Source organism: Betta splendens, chromosome 7, assembly GCF_900634795.4.
Source record: "Betta splendens chromosome 7, fBetSpl5.4, whole genome shotgun sequence".
In the NCBI taxonomy this organism is placed as follows: Eukaryota; Metazoa; Chordata; class Actinopteri; order Anabantiformes; family Osphronemidae; genus Betta; species Betta splendens.
Window position 1 is genome coordinate 4,494,708 of NC_040887.2, and position 19,612 is coordinate 4,514,319.

Below are 19,612 nucleotides of genomic sequence, written 5' to 3' on the forward strand. Positions count from 1 at the left end.
GCGAGCACACACACACACACGCACGCACGCAGGAGCACATTAACGCACACACACAAATACACAGCGCTTGCACTTTCTTGGTTACAGAATTAAACACACATCCTGTGAAAAGAAGGGGCTCATTCATCCTGCCTGGCATCGGCCGCTCATTTAGAGTCCAGCCGCACCGAAGCAAAAACATACAGCCAGGAGTACTACACAGGAGTACTACACACAGGAAGGCGCGTTACTCATGGCGGGGGGGGATGGGGGGGGGCACAGGGCACGCACCACTGTGTCCTTCCCTAAAAAAACAAATGAGCGCAAACCTTGAAGCAGGAGAGGACAGCGCCAAAGGTTTTTCACCGCAGGAGAAATGAGGAGGGGGGAGAGGAGGGGGGAGGGAGCGACGGGGAAAATAAAAAGTCGTCTGTTGGCCTCCTCCGTGGACATGTGGGGGTCCACGCAGCCACCAGCGCGTGCCAGCGCTCCGGCTGCTGCACATGTGCGTCCAATGAAAGGTGAACGGCTCTCCTGTCTATACTCTCCTCAGAAATCAGCCATGATGTCACCATGAACCCATCCTGAACCCACCTCTGTCAAAGAGCATTACTCCAGCCCTCCCTCTCCTTGCCTCCTTTTCTGTTCCACCTCTCCCTCCTTCGCGCTGCGCTCCTGCCTCTCGAATTCTTCACCGCGCTCCCATTCTCTCGCTTTCCTCTTTTTTATATTTCCGTATTTTTCAACATTTCCTCTCCCATCCATGTCTCGGTTCTCTCTCTGAGCTGCACAAGCTCTCCCTCTCTCTCTCTCTCTCTCTCGCCCTCTCTGGCAACCACGGCCTAATTGAATCACCAAAAAGCACAGTTGTTTGCCAAAAACGCCAGAATGTTCTGATTATCATAAACTTTGTTTAAGCTGTGGTTTTGCAAAGAAAGGGAAGGGGAGGGGGTGGAGGGAGCAGGAGAGTGCATGAGAGGGTAGCAAAAAAACAAAAAAGCTGAAAAATGAGGAATAGGGGAGAATGCAAATGAAAGGGGGAGAGAGAGAGAGAGAGAGAGAGAGAGAGCAGTGGGGAGGAGAGGGTGGTGGGGGCAGAGAGAAGGCAGCCAGAGCCACATATGGAAGTGATTCTGTAATTACTGCAAATCTGTGAGCTCAAAAGGAAAGGTCTTCTTTTCCATGCCTCCTTCCCTGCACATAAAACCACCCTTGTGAGAACGCTGGGCACTAAATACTGCGCAGGAAACGTGAAAAAAAACAACTTTTCATTTGATTCTGCCTTTAGGCGCATGACGCGTGTACCGTGTGTATATACGGCTGGTGTTCTGGGCTTAACTGGAACCTGCGCTCTGCGTTTCGGCACAGATGACGAGGAATGTCTGAGCTAAGCGCGAGGCTAATTCCACGCAATCCACTGGTGGAAAATGTTCCGCACCGCTTCTCGCTTGAAGTCGTCTCTGAACTTCGCCAATCATCCAGGAAGACGAAGTGCCGACTTCAGCCTGGGACCAAATAAACACTTTGAACTATATGGTGTGTTCGCACACACACACAGACGCGGCGAAGCCACACACCTAACTGGTCATCGCTCACACAAAGCACACATTCAACATGTGCGTAAAGGAGGGGCGCCGAGGGGCCGGGTGACATCCACGCAGACGCCGATGAGGACTGCGTTTAAAGCCTGGGGCCAAACAGCGCTCCGCAGGTGTGTGCGCTGGCAGAGACCGTGTTCCACTCAGCCCCTCGGCCGTTTGAGCCGACTGTAATTATCTCGTGCGCTGCCGTAACGTGTTCGCGTGATGAGTCGACGCATACAGTAAACACGCCCGGGTCGACGCGGCTCGACCGACGTTTATTCTTAGACACGTTCACCGAACAGCGGCACGCGATGATTGATGGAAAGTTCCTACCTTCTTTGCCTAAAGTCGCGTACGCCTCGGCTTCGACAGCGAGCGCGTTCTCCTCTGAAGTTTGAAATAACAAACAGTGGATGGGAAGCGCACGCGCAGCGCGACTTTTCTGTGGCGGCGACTAAACAAAATCATAGCAACTTTGAGACAAATCCTCCCTTACGGCGCGCGAAGAAGGCGCCATTAGGTCCTCGGAGATCACTGCGGTCATTTGTAACGTTACCTCCGTTTCTTGCCAGCCGCGTCCCGGCGGCACAGGGGCGTCGATGGGAGCTACGGTCTGCGACGATTTCTGACACCGTGACGCCCTCTAGTGGTGGAAAAGACGAGCACAGTACACACAGTACAGTCCTCCTGAAGGACAAATAATATAATATCAATATTTAATTAATAATAACAACAGCAACAACAACGACGACGACTAATAATAATAATAATAACCATCATCGTCTATTATTATTATTTATACTTATAGTTAATATTATTAATAATAATAATACCAGATAGACAGATAGATTTAAAAAAATGACAGACAGACAGACAGACAGACAGACGGACGGACGGACGGACGGACGGACGGACAGACAGACAGACAGACAGGCAGGCAGGCAGACAGATAGACAGGCAGACAGGCAGACACAGATAGGTGTAATACCACCGTTGGCCACTAGAGGTCACGCTGTCCACGCGTTATGTCCGTATTCAAGAAGGGGAAACAGGCTATGAAGTTAGGTCCTGGCAAAACGTGACAACCTCTTGTTGCGCAAACGTTTTTAAACTCGAGTGTATGGATGTACAAACTGAATTCAATCTTCAATGCACAACTGTTTACAGTGCATGCATGCTTGTGCCAATCTAAAATAATCGTCAAAATAATTCGGTTTAGTGATACACTGTAAATTCTCAACAGACGTATGCAGTTCCACCCGGTGCGTGTCACTGCGGTGTCATCGGGTCCACCTGCCCGCCTCCTTCCCTTTCACACATGGGCTTTGAACTTGGCACTCGCACGATGCCCGGAATGTCTAAGTGTTTACCATCCGCTCGCAGCCCCGCTTGTCAGAGAACAAGCAGTCACGGTGAGCCACGCCTATTGTCCATGTGCTCCATCCTCCAGTCTCAACACCCCCCGCACCACACGCTCTGCGCTTTGCATAAAATGTGTATCAGTAGGGCAGCGCTCTTCCCCTGCACATGCAGAGCGCACATGCAGCGTGGCTTTACTGAACACGCAGCACGGTCGAATAAGCGCATCAAACTCCTCTCAGCCCCAGATCCCCACCAATGAAAATGCACAAAAGGAGAGAGAGCGCGCGCGCGAGAACGGACTCCGCGAGATACAAAGAGTGAGCTAAATCCCACACAAACATACACAACACACGCCGGCGCGAGCGGAAAGGCGGTCACATTTTCTACTCACCTGGAAACGTGATTGATGTGGGTGTTTGTATCAGTGGGTGCGTGTGTCATGCCTGACCCTCCCGGATGTGCTGACTCTACTTTCTTGGAATTCATGAGTATCGTTTAATCTTGGCTTGTGCAACATCACATACGCTCCAGCTCGGGCGCAGTATCCACAGCTCAGACGGCGTCCAGGTATCTTCGTGGAGACGAGCGCGTCTAACGCACATCTCTGTCAGAGAACGACTGAAGGGACGACGGGAAAACTTCACCTGCACCGGACGCATTTTAATCTCCGTTTCCACTTTTTGCGCTCCATGGACCAGGCGTTTATCGACTTTCTCACCTGACTTTTGCGCTCGTCTAAGGACATTCGCTGATATTTACCCAAAGTTTTTTTAAAGTCTTCAACATCAACCAGAAAATATGGATAACAGCCCGGGTGGAGGTAAGAACAATTTTATTCAAGATTTCACTCAGTGATGCTGCACAATTAACCTATATAAGTGTAATTTATTAGAATTTACCCAGCGATTAAATCAGACCCAGCAAACGTGATGAAAAATGATGCATTTTTCATTCATTGTGACAATGGTTGTCTCTCGAGATTCAAAATGCGTTTTGTGTAATAATTGCGCAATTGTCATTTATGTTTTATATATTATATCAACGTCTCACAATGCTCGATTTAGTGTATTAAAAATCACCATTACGCACAAGCTTTAACCAATTCGTGAGCTCTAGGTTTTCCTCTTTTGTCATTTTATTACGTTAGTTTGTTTATAACCGTCTAACAAGAGTTGCGTAAAAATAACTTTACGCAAAGTGACTCCGTTGCTTCCCTGCGCTCAACTGTCAAACTGCGGCTGCTGGACTGCAGCTGGGAACCGCGCCATATGGTTGTAGCGCGGCCGGTCACTTCCTGTTTCCCTCCATGTAAACAAACTCACGTGGAGCTACAGTGCACGGGCTGACACCGGAATCACAATCTGTCAGCTCCGCCGCTGCTATAAAAGAACGCGTGCGGTTCTGTGTTCAAGGCTGAAGTGCCTATAAAAGTTTATAACCGCAGGACTTCCATCCGTTGAGCGGCATTTGGCAGGGGGTTCTCGAGGTCAGCCACCGATGCACACGCGCTCCTCTCCTAATTGACGGTGAATAATTTACAAGAGCCACGGTCACGTTCCAACACAGGTGACGGGCGCTCCCTGCCATCAGGATGTCCCTCTAATCTGAGGGCCACGCTAAATATACTCATCGGTTTACGACTGTGTTTATTTTTGATAAAAAATGGGCCAGTGTTTTTTTACAACAAGAAAAAGCAGTCAAACGTGCAATCATAGATAACAGCTGTAGTATTTGTCGTCAGATAATGACCGCGTGCACGCGGCCAGCAGCTTTGGACGGTGTTTGAACCTGAGGGAGGTCAATGTCGACTCATTTCTGTTTACGCAGATTGATCTTGAGGTAGATTTTTCACTTTGTCTTTGAATGGCACAGTTTTCGCGGTGATCCGTTTCTCTGTCTGAATTGAAGCGACCACCACCACCACCAGGGTTCACTGACCTTAAACATGGCAACCTGTGGCTGCAGCGGCTGGTCACAGATTCCAGCAGATAAAAAGCGGTTGTGTGGACTGAGAGGTTTCAGCTTGAAATCCTCGTAGTGAGACCTGTTGACACTGAAATGACCCTTTTCACAACCTCAGAGGCCTGACTTTAGGGTTCAGGTCAGACTGAGGTTTGGGGCAGGCCTGGGGTTTCTTAGACAGGGTCAATGAGAGCAATGAGTCACTGCACGAGTGTTTGTGTTCACCTGCACAGCTGACCGGGTTATGGCTGAACAGGTGAGATCAGTGGGTGAGGCACCTGGTTAAAAGTGAAAGGAGAAGTTAGTCCACTGTAAGTTTCAGAAAGGCTCAAATCTGCATATTTCAAACAGGTAAACATGGAAACGTTGGTAGAATAAATATTTACACCTTTGACCTTTCCAAATGCGACCCCATAGGAGATCTGAATCAATGAAACCTGCTGCTCTGCCGTAACAGCTTTAGCGCTCTATTGCTGTAAATTGCGTTCAGCTGTCGATATAATTCAGTGGTGCCTGATGATTTGGCGCTGCTCTCTGCGCAGCCCCCTTTTGCGCCGCCGCTAACGCTGCGCAGCCCCTGGTGGTGGAGGATTCCTGCATCATTCTCTGCGTGCGCGGAACAGGCTCAACGTCGCAAGTCTTTGCGCAACCTAGTTCGTCTGGTTCACTAAACATTCCTACGACACCCGTTAGCGGTGAGCACGTTTTGCAAAGCTAAGACCAGCCCCGTAATAATAATCATGTCAGTCACATGTTAATATCTGCTCATAACCACGTTGGTTGCAAGGTTGATAAACAGGTAATTCCCATTCAACCTCCTGCAAACTGCCTTCAGCGTGTTTACACGCACAAGGCTACTTTACCATCAATTATTAATAATTGCGCGGTTTGTGCACAGTTGTCGTCTCGTGCGCTTCACTACATGAAACAAAGTGTGGACACGGACACGCATCACCCCTGCGCTTTTAACCTCGCTCCCGGTGGTGCACGCTCAGACCAACAACACGCTGCTCTATTTAATTTGGCTCTTTAATTATTAGCCCGTGGCAGAATGCGGGGGCTCTGGCTGCTGACTGGAGCGCGGCTCCGTGTCTTTCCCAGTGAAAGCTCCGTCAAAAGCCTCCTCACGTGGCTTCCCTCGCAGAGCCGCGTGCGACGCGTGAGACGCCCGGACCCTCCTCCCGCCTCCCGCCGCTTCCGAGCTCTCACGGACGCTTCTGTACTGATGCCGCCTGCGGCGATGGTGAGAGCGAGCTTGGTCAGTGGGTCAGCGATTCCATGTATTAACGCCCTCTCTCTCTCTCTCTCTCTCTCTCGTCACGTTTCCCCGCCTCATGCGTCTTACTGAAATCACCCCCCCCCCCACGAAACTCTGAGACCCTGCAATGTCGTTGAAGCGGACTCGATCTTAACTCTGCAACATCTGTCCCCAGCTCATCGGTGCAGGGCGCACATCCGCTTAGGGTGTGTTGCAGCTGGAACGTGACTCCGCGGCAAAACATCATCCGCAGACGAGGCTGAAACAGTATCGGATTTAAAAAAAAAAAAAAAATACCGAGGGGCTGCAGCTCACACGACACTGAAGCGGATGTTTTGCAGTTTATGCTGGACGCCAGGCATGACTCATATTTAATGGGAGCAAAAGACCAAAAACTATAGAGTTAGAGTCTAACTTTGCACTGATCCAATTCATCTCCTCTTGATGATTGCATGAGCCAGACGTGGAGTGAGGCAGCAGCAAATTGGAGAGATGCTGGAGGCACACAGACACAGTTCTATCAAGTTCTTGTGATATTGACCTACTTACACAAGCCTGAATAACTGAAGTCTGCGCTGCTCATAGACCGGTCCCACGACATCCTCTGCAGAGACACAATAGTACATGGCATTTACGTGCACAGAGCCAATGATCCACGTTTTTACCTACGCGGTCAGACATCCCGCGTGCGGCTCTGCACCATGAGGTGAACCTGCGTGAGGCGGAACGGAGAGCAGCAGCCTGCGCAGGACTGCTGCTCACGTTTCCCCGCCCGCCCCCACTTCCAGGCAGATTAGCGCCTTCACGAGTCGGCTAAAGTCAGGACGGGCCACGAGGACCGGCCGACTCCTCTGTTAACGCTGCCTGCACTGACCCACATTGTTGCAGTCCTGTCAACTACGTGGCATCGTGTGAGACGTTGCGGTTTTCTTGTGGGAATACAGCCAAAAAACAATTAAACACCTGAACTAGTCTGAGAATAACCACATTGTTTCAGGGAATTCATCATTATCATGATGCTGCTACACATCAAATAACATTCAGCAGTTTTAACTATAATAATCGGCCATATTAAGCCCAATTCGCTTCTTTGACCATGTGCATGATCTGCACTTTGCTGAAAACAGTAAAGGGAGTCTCCTGTGTTTGTATGAACAGCACTGACCTTTCAGTGGCAGCTTTCATTATCGTTACTCGGGAGCGCTGCTGCGGATCATTAACCGCCGTGGCTCCAGAGGTCATTCATAAACACTGTACATGTGAGGCTTCAGGTGCATGTGCAATGTGTTTGGGTGGAGTGGGGGCCGGGCCACGGGCGCCTGCGTGGGAGCTCCGGAAGAGGTGAGGCTCTCGGGCCTGCATCTGCTGGCTCGGTCTGTGGCTCTGGCATGAGTCAACAAATCCACCAACACGTGCTGCTCCAGGGATTATCAAAACACTGGCGCTGAACAAATACCTGCAGCAGAGAGCAGCACGGAGTGAGCCACAGGGAGCAGCCCACTGCACCATCAAACGCACCCTCGGTTCAGTCAATGCAAAAATAGGGATTTAATGCTTTGCATTGACTTCAGTTTAACAACAATTGCACCCCAGTTGCACGTGCAGCCCAGTTTTAAAGATCTGTAATTCTTTAGTGTGGTTACAAAAATCATTTCCGGCTCATTTCGTATTCAGAAGGTCACTCGCTGGTGCTCCACTGTACTCGGATTTGCACATCATCACTTCCACTTCGTACAGTCGAGTGTTCTCCTCTGCAAAAACGTGACTCACATCCTCCGAGCGTCGGTGGCGCGTGAACGGCAGCGGATGAGTCGGTGCCACCTCTCGCCCGGGGGGGAGCTTCCGCGGTCGACGCGCGTTCAGAGCCGCCGCGCCGACTTAAGAGCGTCGCTCACTTCGACACGAGACTGCGGATTTGGTTCGGCCAGTAACCGTGTCAGGAGTCCACGCATGTGAGGCGGCGGTCAGGTGTCGTGCTGTTAGCTGGCGCTGGGCACGGTGCCAGGGGAGCGAGGCTATTATTGGAGCAGAGGCGGCAGCAGACCCCGCAGACACGTGAGGCCGTGTCTCGGCTCATCCACAACGCATGACTACAAGTGTGAGGGAGCGAGAGAGCGAGGGAGGGAGGGGGAGAGAGAGGGAGAGGACGCGAAGGAAGCGAAAGTGAAGTAGCACAGCTGAACGGGGAAAAAAGCCTTCCACATCTTCGGGGTGCCTCATAAATCCCGCACTGGCATGACGCAGGAGTTGTTTGCAGAAAGTTGCGTTGCGCCTTTCGATTCCGCCGAAGTCTTCTTCGTTGCTGTGGCACCAGCGGTATTTTTAGACCTCGCTTTATCTGCTGGAGCGCGCAGGATGAGGCAACAGCGCTGCAAATTGTCATTGCCGTTCGATGTTGGGCAACATTACATCACAGCCACTGTTGTAAAGTAACGCAAGGGTTTCTAAGGAAATATAGGATTCATGATGCCACTAATGGGATCTTAATTCACCCTCGCTGACCCCCCTCTCTGCAGGAGGTGGCGTCATCCTGTACGCAGGCTCCTCCGGCAGTGCCAGCCCCAGCCCCGGCAGCCCCTCCAGCGGGTACCAGACCCAGTCGCCCTCCTCCCACTCGCAGCCCTCGTCCCCGGAGGAGGTCACCTTCACGGAGATCGGGGCGCTGAAGCAGCGGGCCGCCGCCTGCACCACCCCGTCCTCCAAACTGGTCTTCCAGTTCCCGGAGGTCTACACCGGGCCCCCGGCAGCAGCCGCGCCGCAGCACGCCTACGCGCACCCCATCGCCGGGAAGAAGCCATGCGGATTTCCAGGAACCTTCACCAGTGAGTGTTCCCCGTGTTGATCTGCATTGAAACCCTGCTGCCAGCTGGTTGCTGCTGCTCTAACTGCGCCTGTGCCTCTCCTCAGAGACGGGCGGCATGGTCCTGCTCTGCAAAGTGTGCGGGGACATCGCGTCCGGCTTCCATTACGGCGTGCACGCGTGCGAGGGCTGCAAGGTAAGGCCCCAGCCCGCAGGCGCCCGCCCGCCCGCCCGCCCGGCGGCGTGCCCCCGGTGTGACGCCCGCTCTCCCTGTTCTCCCCAGGGCTTCTTCCGCCGCAGCATCCAGCAGAACATCAACTACAAGATGTGCGTGAAGAACGAGAACTGCCTGATCATGCGCATGAACCGCAACCGGTGCCAGCACTGCCGCTTCAAGAAGTGCCTCTCGGTCGGCATGTCGAGAGATGGTGAGACACCAGACTCCCACACACACACACACACACAGTGCCCCAAATAGGCCCAAGAGCAGCTGGAGAGAGCTACAGTACAGCTATGTAGGTCTGTGTGAAGAATGTCAGGCAGAAAGTCTTTTGAGGTCATGGTGCCAGTGGCTCAGTCACTCAGCTGCCAGCAGGTCTGCTCAGAACTCACCTTGCACCGCTCGCTTAAGTTTCTGCGCCCTTCGCAGCATCCTCTCGCACCCCCCCCCCCTTCCCCCAGACGGTGATTTATGAGGAGCGGAGCCCTGAAATCCCCAAAGCTATCTGTCTTCTGGAAAACTGCAGCAAACACAAGAATTATTTTAGGAAATCGGAGCAGGGTCGACTTGATTACATTGTGGATGCCCGTGGAACATCGCAGCGCACTTAATGGGGGACGGGGCGGGAATTGAGCAAAAGATGCAAGAAACGAGCCAATGTGACAGGATGAATCAGGCGTGACACTCGCGTCTCCCAGTTTTCAGCTCAGAGAGCTGAACGTTGATTGATCACCCATCATCACACATTAAGAAACCAGCTGGTCTGACCCAGAAAAACAATGCAGCATCGGCTCTATAGTGTGTGCGTATGACCTACTTGGTGTAGTTTTCAGGTTCTCTTCCTCCCCGTATGGTTTCTGCTTATCTCCACCCTCCAGCACCTTGCATCGCCAAATGTAGTAAAGAGGTTAGTGTTATTTCTGCATGTGCTCGACACTTCTGGTGCACAGAGGAAACCGGGTGGCAGAGCGCAGCCCGGCGAGCCATCAAACACTCAGTCTGACCCTCTTAGGGGAGCTTTATTTCCAAGGCGTTGAGGACCTCAACCTAGAAACCCCTTTTTGCTTTGTTTCAACCATTTTGAAAACAGGAAAACCGCAGGCAACTGCCTGCAGCCCACAATAAACAGCGCACCCTGATTTCACAGCAGGCAGCTGTGTGGCGCTGGCGCGGCGGTAGTCGACTATTCGGGTCCGCCGGCGCGATGGCACGTTGGTCCTGCCTAAATGGAGCACCTTTTTAGGGCAGCGGCTCATTAGGCTCTATATGTTGGACATCGGTGACAGAGATGAATCGCGTGGCCCTCTATTCGCCCCATCCTACAGATTACTGCATAGAACGTAGCTGCTATGCTTGTAATGGGGCCAAGACAATTGCCTCACTTGACCCAGAATAATAGATTTATATGAAAATTGCCCATGTCAATGCTGCGCAAAAATTATTACTGCTACACAAATTCACCTTAATGCTTGAAAGAGTTTTACCATCTCATCTAGTCTTTATCAAACCCCAACTTACATCTCGCTTTCTATGTTTCTCAGCCTCTCCCATCTTCGTGTGGCCTTTATGCGCTCGTTACCGTCTTCTGAGCCCGTTTTTGCGCCTCGAGCCCACCTCTCCCTCGTCCGCGCCCCCCCCAACGATCTGAGTGCCAGTGACATCACGCTCACGTTGCCCCACTGCCCTACTTACGGAAGGAGGGAGGGAGCGGGAGAGGAAGGAGAAAGGGGTGAATAGAGGAGAGGATGAGGCAGATGGTAGCAGGGGGGTCTATAAATAGCATCTCCAGCTGATGGTTACTGTGGGAAAGGATGGGGAGACGGGTGAGGAGGGGGAGGCTTTAATCTCACAAGAAGCATGAGTCTCCTTAAAAGTGTTCAACTCTACAGAAATGTTTAGTTCCTTTGATGTAAGTGTGTTAAGGGAAGGATACTGGGTTTAAGGGTAGAATGCACTTTCATCCTGAACGAGTACCTGACATTCTGGCATCATTGTGTCCTCCCTAGCTGTGCGCTTCGGCCGCATCCCCAAGCGAGAGAAGCAGCGGCTCCTGGATGAGATGCAGAGCTACATGAACAGTCTGAACGAGTCGGCAGCCTTGGACATGGACCCGTCATCGGCGAGGGACGCCCCCCCGAGCCCCGCAGACGTCGGCCCCAAAGAGGCCATCGGGGCCATCTCCAGAGCCTACCGCGACATCTTCACCGGCGGCGGCGGCAGCGGCGGCGGCGGCCGGGAGCGAGCGGCCAAAAGGGCTCACGCCAGCAACAGTGACAAGCCCCACGCATCCCCCTTCTCTCAGGACGCCAGCTTCCCCCAGGTCTCGTCTCACCCCACGTCTGCCCCGAGCTACAAGCCCTGCCCCGACGCCGCCCCATGCCCGGCCGCCCAGGGCGACGACCCGCCCGCGTTCCATAACGTGGACAACAGTCGCTACGCATACTTAGCGCCAGCGAGCCGGGACCACCACCAGCCGAGTGCCACGGCAGCTCAGAGCGGCACCTGCTCCCATTCCAACAGCTTCCGCGGTGCAGGAGCTGCCACGAATCCCACCTCCTGCCCGTGGAAACTGGCTCCTGGAGCTAAAGTGCTGGTGAGCGCAGGGAGACACGTAGCTACGACTAACCCTGCGGGTGTGATTTTCGGAAAGTTTTTGACTCTTGACTCTGTCTCCTCCAAGGCCTGTCCTCTCAACGCGTGCCCCGTATCAGGAGCCGAGCGGACCAGCCAGGAGATATGGGAATCCTTCTCCCAGTGCTTCACTCCGGCCGTCAAGGAGGTGGTAGAGTTTGCCAAGGGCATCCCGGGATTCCAGGAGCTCAGCCAGCAAGACCAGGTCATGCTGCTGAAGTCGGGGACCTTCCAGGTACTACCTGATACACGGACAGTTACAGCATGTGTCCAGTAGCAAACATGGGGCTCTGGTAACGTATTCGCAGGATCAACTCTCAAACCTTGCGTTCCCTTTGTGTTCAGGTTCTGATGGTGAGGTTCTGCACCTTGTTCAACGCCGCGGATCGAACGGTGACCTTCCTGAACGGCCAGACGTACCCCCTGTCCACGCTGAGGGTCCTGGGCATGGGCTCGCTGCTGGACGCCATGTTCGAGTTCAGCGAGCGGCTGGGCTCGCTGGGGCTGGAGCCGGATGAGATGGCGCTCTTCATGGCCGTGGTGCTGGTGTCTGCAGGTGAGAGAGCGCTCTTGTGTGGCTCCACAGCATGAACCCCCCCCCCCGTTTGTGTCGTGTCACGCGCTCACCGGCCCCTCTGTGCTCCTCAGACCGCTCCGGCATCGCCGACATGCGAGCTGTGGAGCAGCTCCAGGAGGGCCTGATCCGAGCCCTGCGCTCGCTGATCACCCGGCGCCGCCCGGACGACAGCGCCCTCTTCCCCAAGCTCCTCCTGCGTCTGCCCGACCTGCGCACCCTCAACAACATGCACTCCGACAAACTGTTGGCCTTTCGCATTGACCCATGAGCAAGGCACTGGCTCACAAAGAACAGTTCAACAGAAGAAGCACATCACACATACACGTTACCTTCCACTGAAACGTGCAATTTGAGAAATATATTTCATGAGGATGAATGAAGGCAGTAGTGGACATGTGTCGAATTCACTACTGATTTTTTGGAACAAATGTACAGTATATATACATACACACTCAATGATACACATACTCCTTAACACCTCTTCATAGACATTATTCAAGTAAAAAAAAATAAATCAATGTGTAGAGCTTCTATTACCCTTCTGGACAAACCATTAGTTCATTTGCTCATTATATCCACTATACTTAAGAATAAAAGCCAGTTCACTTGTGTTTAATTCTTAATTCATAAAGTATTAGCAGGCCATCACTACGCATTGGCTTAAGGACGGACATAGTAGATCCAAGAAGACTATTACGTAGGGACCATAACTAAAGCCAGTTTGAGTTTCACAGAAAGGGAACCTGTATATATTGCATGATGAAACCTGAAGTATTACGGCAAAAGTGCATCACTGTTTCAAAAACACACCATTCGCATCAGTACTGAAGGAGACCACCACGAGTCGGCTGCACACGAGTTCTGTCTCTTACTGTTTTTGACAATTCTTCCAGAAAACATTTGGCAGTTTTTAAATATGCCAACTTCTTCATCAATGGCATTTTTCTAACAGTTCCACCAAAATGTGTCTGTGTATATCACATGTTGGGTTTTGTAGTTTCTTTGTTTATTTGTTGGTGTAAATATGACATTACCCCAATGTCTGTGTATTATAATGATATATTGGTGCAGACAGATGTTTTTTTGGTATAAAAGGAGACTATTTTGAGTTTTCTGTACAAGCTGGGGCTTTGGCTGTGCAAAGGTGGCTTTGCACAAAAGAGAATGGTTGTAGGGGTTCTCAGACAGCTTAAACACTTCCTGCTATCAGATGATGTAACCAACCAGCGTAATCCCTGAGATCACCAGCACTCACCCTACACACCCATCCTTTGCCCGCCAATGTTTGTCATACAAACACAAGAGATATTTTTGGGTGAGAGGTCTTGTTTGATTGGTCCTCTCACCGTTAGCTTGTTTGATTATGGATGATTGAGCACATCTTGTACATTTTGTAAATCTTTATTCCTAAATAGAAATGACATAAAGATATAAAGATTATGTATGATTCAGCTTGTGTGTCATTGTTTTGTGTTTGTTAGCGGAAAATTACAATTATAAAATTGTTAATGGAAAAATGAGCATGTGACATGCATTTTAAAAAAATAATAATACAACTGAAAGGATTATAACTGTCTTATTATCGGAACAAAACTCTGCGCAATTACTGCTCCATATTAGAGTCACATAGAAGGATTATATTACATTGATAAGTAGTTAGGGAGTCAGCATACAGACACTCAAGTTGGCAGAAATATACAAACTTTCAGGACTCTACAATAAAAGTAGCATTTCATATTCTTACAGTACAGATTACTAAGTACCAGGAAAAACATATTATAGAGATAGTGATAAGTGATTTCTACTCAAGTTACTGATTTAACGTATATACACTTTATACACATATACATATAAATAAACTTAGAGTACTAAAAGTAAAGGTGCCATGCAGAAATGTACACAGATTATTAATATTGAAGTAGTTTGAATGAGGAACAGACTTTAACAGGTTATGTACAGCTGGTAACATAAAATTACTAATAATAAACGATGACTTAGTTTGTTAACTATATTTAGGCTTAAATAAGTTTCATGTGTAACTTTAGCAGTGAGGCCTTTCCCAGTAAACCACACGAGTGCTGTAAGAGTCTCGCGCATGTGAGAGCTCATACAGAGATGCCGGGTGTTCGTCCAACCTTGAAAATCAAAACGCAGCGTGGTGCTGCCACCTAGTGGTGAAGCAGCGAACCTCGCATCCCGGAAGTGAACGCGCTGTTTGCTTGTAAAGGCGCACTTGCTTATGTGGATTTCTCCTCCACTGTCGTTTAACATTAGTTATGTTTCATGTTATAACCTTTCACGCAGTGTTTCCACTATGAGACGCCCGACAACACACACGGTGAAGTATATTCTGTATTTCAATATTCGACGTCAGGTCGAACATAGACCTACTTAGCAGTAGGTTACCTTGTAAGCTAATGGTAGCTAAATAACATTAGCATCAGGACAACGTTACATTTGAGCATCGTAAACTAGCTTCGTGGTAAATTAAATCAAACGTTCAGCATACCGGCTGTCAGATGTGACTACATATTAAGCGATAAACAGTATGCGGGGGTAGGTGTGTGCCGCCGTGTGTGTTGGTTTACTGAGTGGCCTTGTTGGCCACGTTGCAGACAATCACCTGTTAATTCGCACTAACTTTAGCTACTAAGTTATTTACGGTAGCACAACTTGGCAGCTCAAATCTAAACAGGTTCGTGTTGAAACAACTTGTGGTTCGGTGTAAATAGCGTCTCCTGCCAGTTTCTGTGTCCCTTCATACTCACCTCATTTTAATACAGGTGCTGATAAAAGGGAGAGAAACGAGCTGAAGTCGCCCCCGGACCCGTGGATTTGCCTCTGGGTGCAGTGTCGCTCACCATGTTGGTCACGGCGTACCTCGCCATCGTCGTCCTGCTCGCCCTGTGCGTGGCCTTGGAGCTCACAGCCCGCCGCCTCACGCCCCCCCAGGCCGCCTCCACGGCCGTGGCCAACCCGGCGTTCCGTCGCTTCCAGGCCGTCTTCCTGCGGGCGTACCTCCTGGCTCTGTGGGCAGACTGGCTGCAGGGTCCCTACCTCTACAAGCTGTACCGGCACTACAGCTTCCTGGAGTCGCAGATCGCCATCCTCTACGTGTGCGGCCTGGCGGCCTGCGTGCTGTTTGCGCCCTTCTCCAGCTGGCTGCCTCAGGTCCTGGGCCGCAGACAGACATGTCTGCTCTTCTGCCTGTCCTACTCCGCTTGTTGTCTCACCAAGCTGTCCAGAGACTACTTTGTTCTGATTGTGGGCCGTGTGCTGGGGGGTCTGTCCACATCTCTGCTGGCCACCACATTTGAAGCCTGGTATGTCCATCAGCATGTGGACGTCCATGACTTCCCCAAGGAGTGGATCCCGACAACGTTCGCAAAAGCAGCTACCTGGAACCACGGACTGGCTGTGGGAGCAGGGCTGATAGCCAACCTACTGGCCGAGTGGCTCCACCTGGGCCCGGTGGCTCCCTTTCTCCTTGCGGTCCCCTGCCTGATGTGTTGTGCCTGGCTGGTGCTAACAGACTGGGGGAAGGAAGAGGCTGAAGGAGGTCCCGAAGTGGAGAAACAGACATTACTGCTTGGCCAACAGAATGGCGGTGCGACCCGTTTGTCCGCAAAGGCCCGGTTCTCACGGAGCTGTCATGACGGGCTGCGCTGCCTGCTCTCAGACAGGAGAGTGCTGCTGTTGGGTGGAGTGCAGGCTCTGTTTGAAAGCGTCCTCTACATTTTTGTGTTCTTGTGGACCCCAGTACTGGACCCTCATGGACCTCCCTTAGGAATAGTGTTTTCCTGCCTAATGGCTGCTAGTATGGCTGGCTCCTTGTTGTACCGCCTAGCCACCTCCACCCACTACCACCTCCAACCTGTCCACGTGCTGTGCCTGGCTGTGCTGATGGCCTTCTTCTCCTTCTTCATGCTGACTTTTTCCACCGCTGCAGGTCAGCCTAGAGCTCATGAATCTTTTCTTGCCTTCCTGCTGCTGGAGCTGGCCTGTGGCCTCTACTTCCCTGCAGTCAGCTTCCTCCAGGGCAGGGTGATCCCAGAGGAGAAGCGGGCAGGTGTGCTGGCCTGGTTCCGGCTGCCTCTCCACCTGCTGGCTTGCCTTGGGCTGCTGGCCCTGCACGGGGAGGTCTCCGGCACGGGTGGAGGAGAGGGTGGCAGCGGCACCAGACACATGTTTGGAGGCTGCGCAGTCATGATGCTGACGGCTTTGATGGCGGTCGTCAGCCTGTTCACCCTGGGCAGAAATGACACGGACCTGCGGCTGGAGGGAAACCGAGGGGAGGCGGACATGTTCTGAGGAGCTGGGCCACACACACAGTAAAATACAGGAATAGTTAGAAGTATTTTTGCCAAACATCAATGAAGAAAATCAAAGACCAACATTTCTTTTTACTCATTTAACTATTGTTAAACTTGTTTTACTTACCTTCTTCGACACTTTGGGATCTTGGCATAATGTCCCTTTAATTTGTCAGATAAATCGCTGGGATCAGTTGTATAAAACTTTATCATTCCATTAATATTTTCAGATGTTGTTGCTTTGGTTTGTGCAGCTCTAAGAAAAGGGGCCATGTTGAAACAACATGGACAGTCAACTGAATGAGTATCCAAAGAAATCCAGTCATAATCAGCATGTGAATGTCAGTTCTCACCATGTTTCTTTGACTTTTTACTCTTTATTTAAATAAAACTGTAGGTCAGTTTTTCTCTGCTGTGTTTGCACCATGTACAAGGTTTTTCTGTACTCTCAAGGTTTCCAGCATTCTAACATTTTGAAATAAAAATGCATGTGATGTGTATGTTTTATATTGATATTTGTCATTTACATTTTTAATTCATTTAAAGAATCATTTGCACAAACATATCACCCTGCATCATTCATTATTTTACATATAGGTAAGTAATATTTTGGTAATAATATATCAACAAGTGTTTAGTTTAACCTCTTTCCTTTTTCTGTAGCTAAAGCATATTAGTAGCGCGATGTAAACGTAGCCCCTGAACCACCTCTGCTGCATTTGCTTGCGAACCAAACTTCCCAGAGCCGAGCCGCACCACGCAGGCCTCCGTCCTCCCCGCTCCCCTGGTTCTGTGGTAGAGCCCCAGCATCTCTCTCTGGCGCAGCTCCACCGGGATGCTGCTAGAACGTCTCCCCATGGGTGAGGGAGGGGGACCCGCCCCAGCGCTCACTGCGCTGTGCATCGCTCCATCAGAGATTATTTGGAGTGTTCCCACATCTCTCTGTGAGACGATCTCGTGAAAGGAAACACTGCGTCTGCTTGGAGCGGGTGTCAGATAGCGTGGGACAAACTACCGCCGGGACGAAAGATGAGCATCATGACACAGAGCAAGGAGGGCCCGCTTCAGTCCGGCCCGTTTGTTCAGTTTTCAGTCCTCCGCTGCTCATTATTAAAATTTCTTATTCCTAATGTCTTTATACGTGTTATGGTTGAGCGTTAAAATACTGCAGAGTTCATGTTAGTTAACTGCATGACAACCAGAAAGCTTAGATTTCTCTATGCATTAAAGCCTAATTCTGTCTCTGTGTGAACCACATCCACACTGGCACTGGAGATTTAAAAATATATTCATTTGATAACTATTTTAATAAATGAACTGCATACTTTATAGTTTCCCCAATATTCTGGTTTGCAAAACACCTATAATACAGATAAAATTAAATCAATTTACCACTTTATATATTTAGGCCACAAATGAATCAAAGAAAGAAGTTGAAGAGGCAGGTGACGTGTTTAGGATAGAGTGTTGTAATGACCTGGACATGCTGCACAACAAAACCTCGAAATGGCGCGTTAACACAGAAAACTGTTAACACAAGAGCCCAAATAGGTTCAAATGTGGAGTGTTTTTTCATTAGTCCAACCTTAAACGTATAAGAGGCTATAACCTAAAGACGGCCAGTGAACAGGGCTTAGTGCCCCCAGCGCTGCCCATCTATGAGGAGGCCACAGCAGGTAGGACCCGGACGCTGGTTATTTTAAGCAATGAACGTGACGGTCATGCTGTGATGGGAACTACCAGTCAGCTGAAAAGGATCAAAGTCAAACAACAAGTCTTACTGTAACTAAATGTGCTGTTCAGGCACCAGTGCACCGTGTTACAGCGATGCTCAGCTGCTCACAGAGTTCAAATGGGACGACCACAACATCAGGAGGGTTTTCATCCGGAAAGTATCAAAAGCATTGTTGTCATTACAATGATCACATCATTAATGCAGTGAATGCTGTGTATTGGACAATGATAACATACACATACAATTATATAATGGTCAGCATGATGGTTCAGCATTTGGTCACGCTTGCTATTGTGGCTCTTTTCACATTCTGGTGAGTACAATAACCGATTTAACAGTAATCAACCAATAGTTCTCACAGTTTGCTGAGGTACTATTGACAGTGACTATTGTTTCTCTAGCGACCCCGTGAAGGTCTAAATTCAAAATAAACCTGCGTGGCACTGGGCCTCTTTGTAAGTAACAGTTTAGCCTGTCTCATAGTTGCAGCTTTGATTTATGTCACTTCTATTTAACAACATACTGTATCTGATAATACTCGTTTCTTAACAGCGCTGTATTTTTTGTGACATACTTGACTCTTTCTTGCTGTTCTGCACCAAGGTAAAAGAAATACACAAATTATCACATTTTAACATAACAAAAATGAATAAAAGTGAACCAAATAAACACCCATGTGTAAACAATCTATGTGTACTTGCTCCAACAGGAGACAATTTCCATGGAACCCAATTCTGCTTGCCCTTTTTGTAAGTAGAATCATCTCTAAACTGTCCACATGGTTTGTGAAAAGACTTTCACAAACCATAGTTTGTGCAGTTTGTGCATCCGCCCTGTTACAGACCCTGTCCCTCTCCTACATGACAGGGATGCTGTCCAGGTGAACTTCTTGTTTGCTCACAGCTGTTTAGAGAGTTCAGACATATATTAATCTGAATAAATCTGTACTTTGTACTGTTGTCTGTTTGAACTGTCTCTTGATTTTTAGTTTCTATGCCACCAAGTCTGTGGTGTTGTGCCTGGGCATCACAGCAGCAGTCTGTCTTCTTGTTATAGTCTTTAGCTTCCAAACCAAGGTAAGAAACATTATCCTTTTCTGTCCTCAACAATTCATTGAAGACGACGCCTATAGTGTCTTGGGAGACATACTTTTTACCACGGTAAGAGATATTTTTTTAAAAGCAATAATTAT

General features: G+C 49.8%; 3 protein-coding genes across 5 annotated transcripts in view; 2 read left to right on the forward strand and 1 right to left on the reverse strand.

Annotated features, from left to right (window-relative positions):
- Positions 1-2,098, reverse strand: part of rarga (retinoic acid receptor gamma a) — a 38,419-nt gene extending 36,321 nt beyond the window's left edge. Inside the window, exon 1 of the mRNA XM_029155537.3 lies at positions 1,896-2,098. The gene's annotated coding sequence lies outside the window, so the exon portion shown is untranslated. The remainder of the gene's footprint in view (positions 1-1,895) is intronic.
- On the forward strand, positions 1,312-13,823 carry nr1d4a (nuclear receptor subfamily 1, group D, member 4a). 2 transcript variants are annotated; one of them, XM_055510251.1, is made up of 8 exons: positions 1,312-1,515; positions 8,661-8,966; positions 9,052-9,140; positions 9,228-9,372; positions 11,171-11,757; positions 11,845-12,030; positions 12,141-12,351; positions 12,444-13,823. In XM_055510251.1, the coding sequence occupies exons 1-8, from the start codon at positions 1,407-1,409 to the stop codon at positions 12,638-12,640; spliced, it is 1,830 nt and encodes a 609-aa protein (XP_055366226.1). In that variant the 5' UTR covers positions 1,312-1,406; the 3' UTR covers positions 12,641-13,823. The 2 variants fall into 2 exon arrangements, with proteins under 2 accessions (XP_055366226.1, XP_029011368.1); XM_029155535.3 differs by lacking the exon at positions 1,312-1,515 and adding an exon at positions 2,579-3,744.
- A 710-nt stretch (positions 13,824-14,533) lies between these two features.
- Positions 14,534-17,198, forward strand: mfsd5 (major facilitator superfamily domain containing 5). 2 transcript variants are annotated; one of them, XM_029155540.3, is made up of 2 exons: positions 14,534-14,710; positions 15,156-17,198. In XM_029155540.3, exon 2 carries the CDS (start codon positions 15,235-15,237, stop codon positions 16,681-16,683), a length of 1,449 nt encoding a protein of 482 aa, XP_029011373.1. In that variant the 5' UTR covers positions 14,534-14,710; positions 15,156-15,234; the 3' UTR covers positions 16,684-17,198. The 2 variants fall into 2 exon arrangements, with proteins under 2 accessions (XP_029011373.1, XP_055366227.1); XM_055510252.1 differs by lacking the exon at positions 14,534-14,710 and adding an exon at positions 14,718-15,067.
- The last annotated feature ends 2,414 nt before the right edge of the window (positions 17,199-19,612 follow it).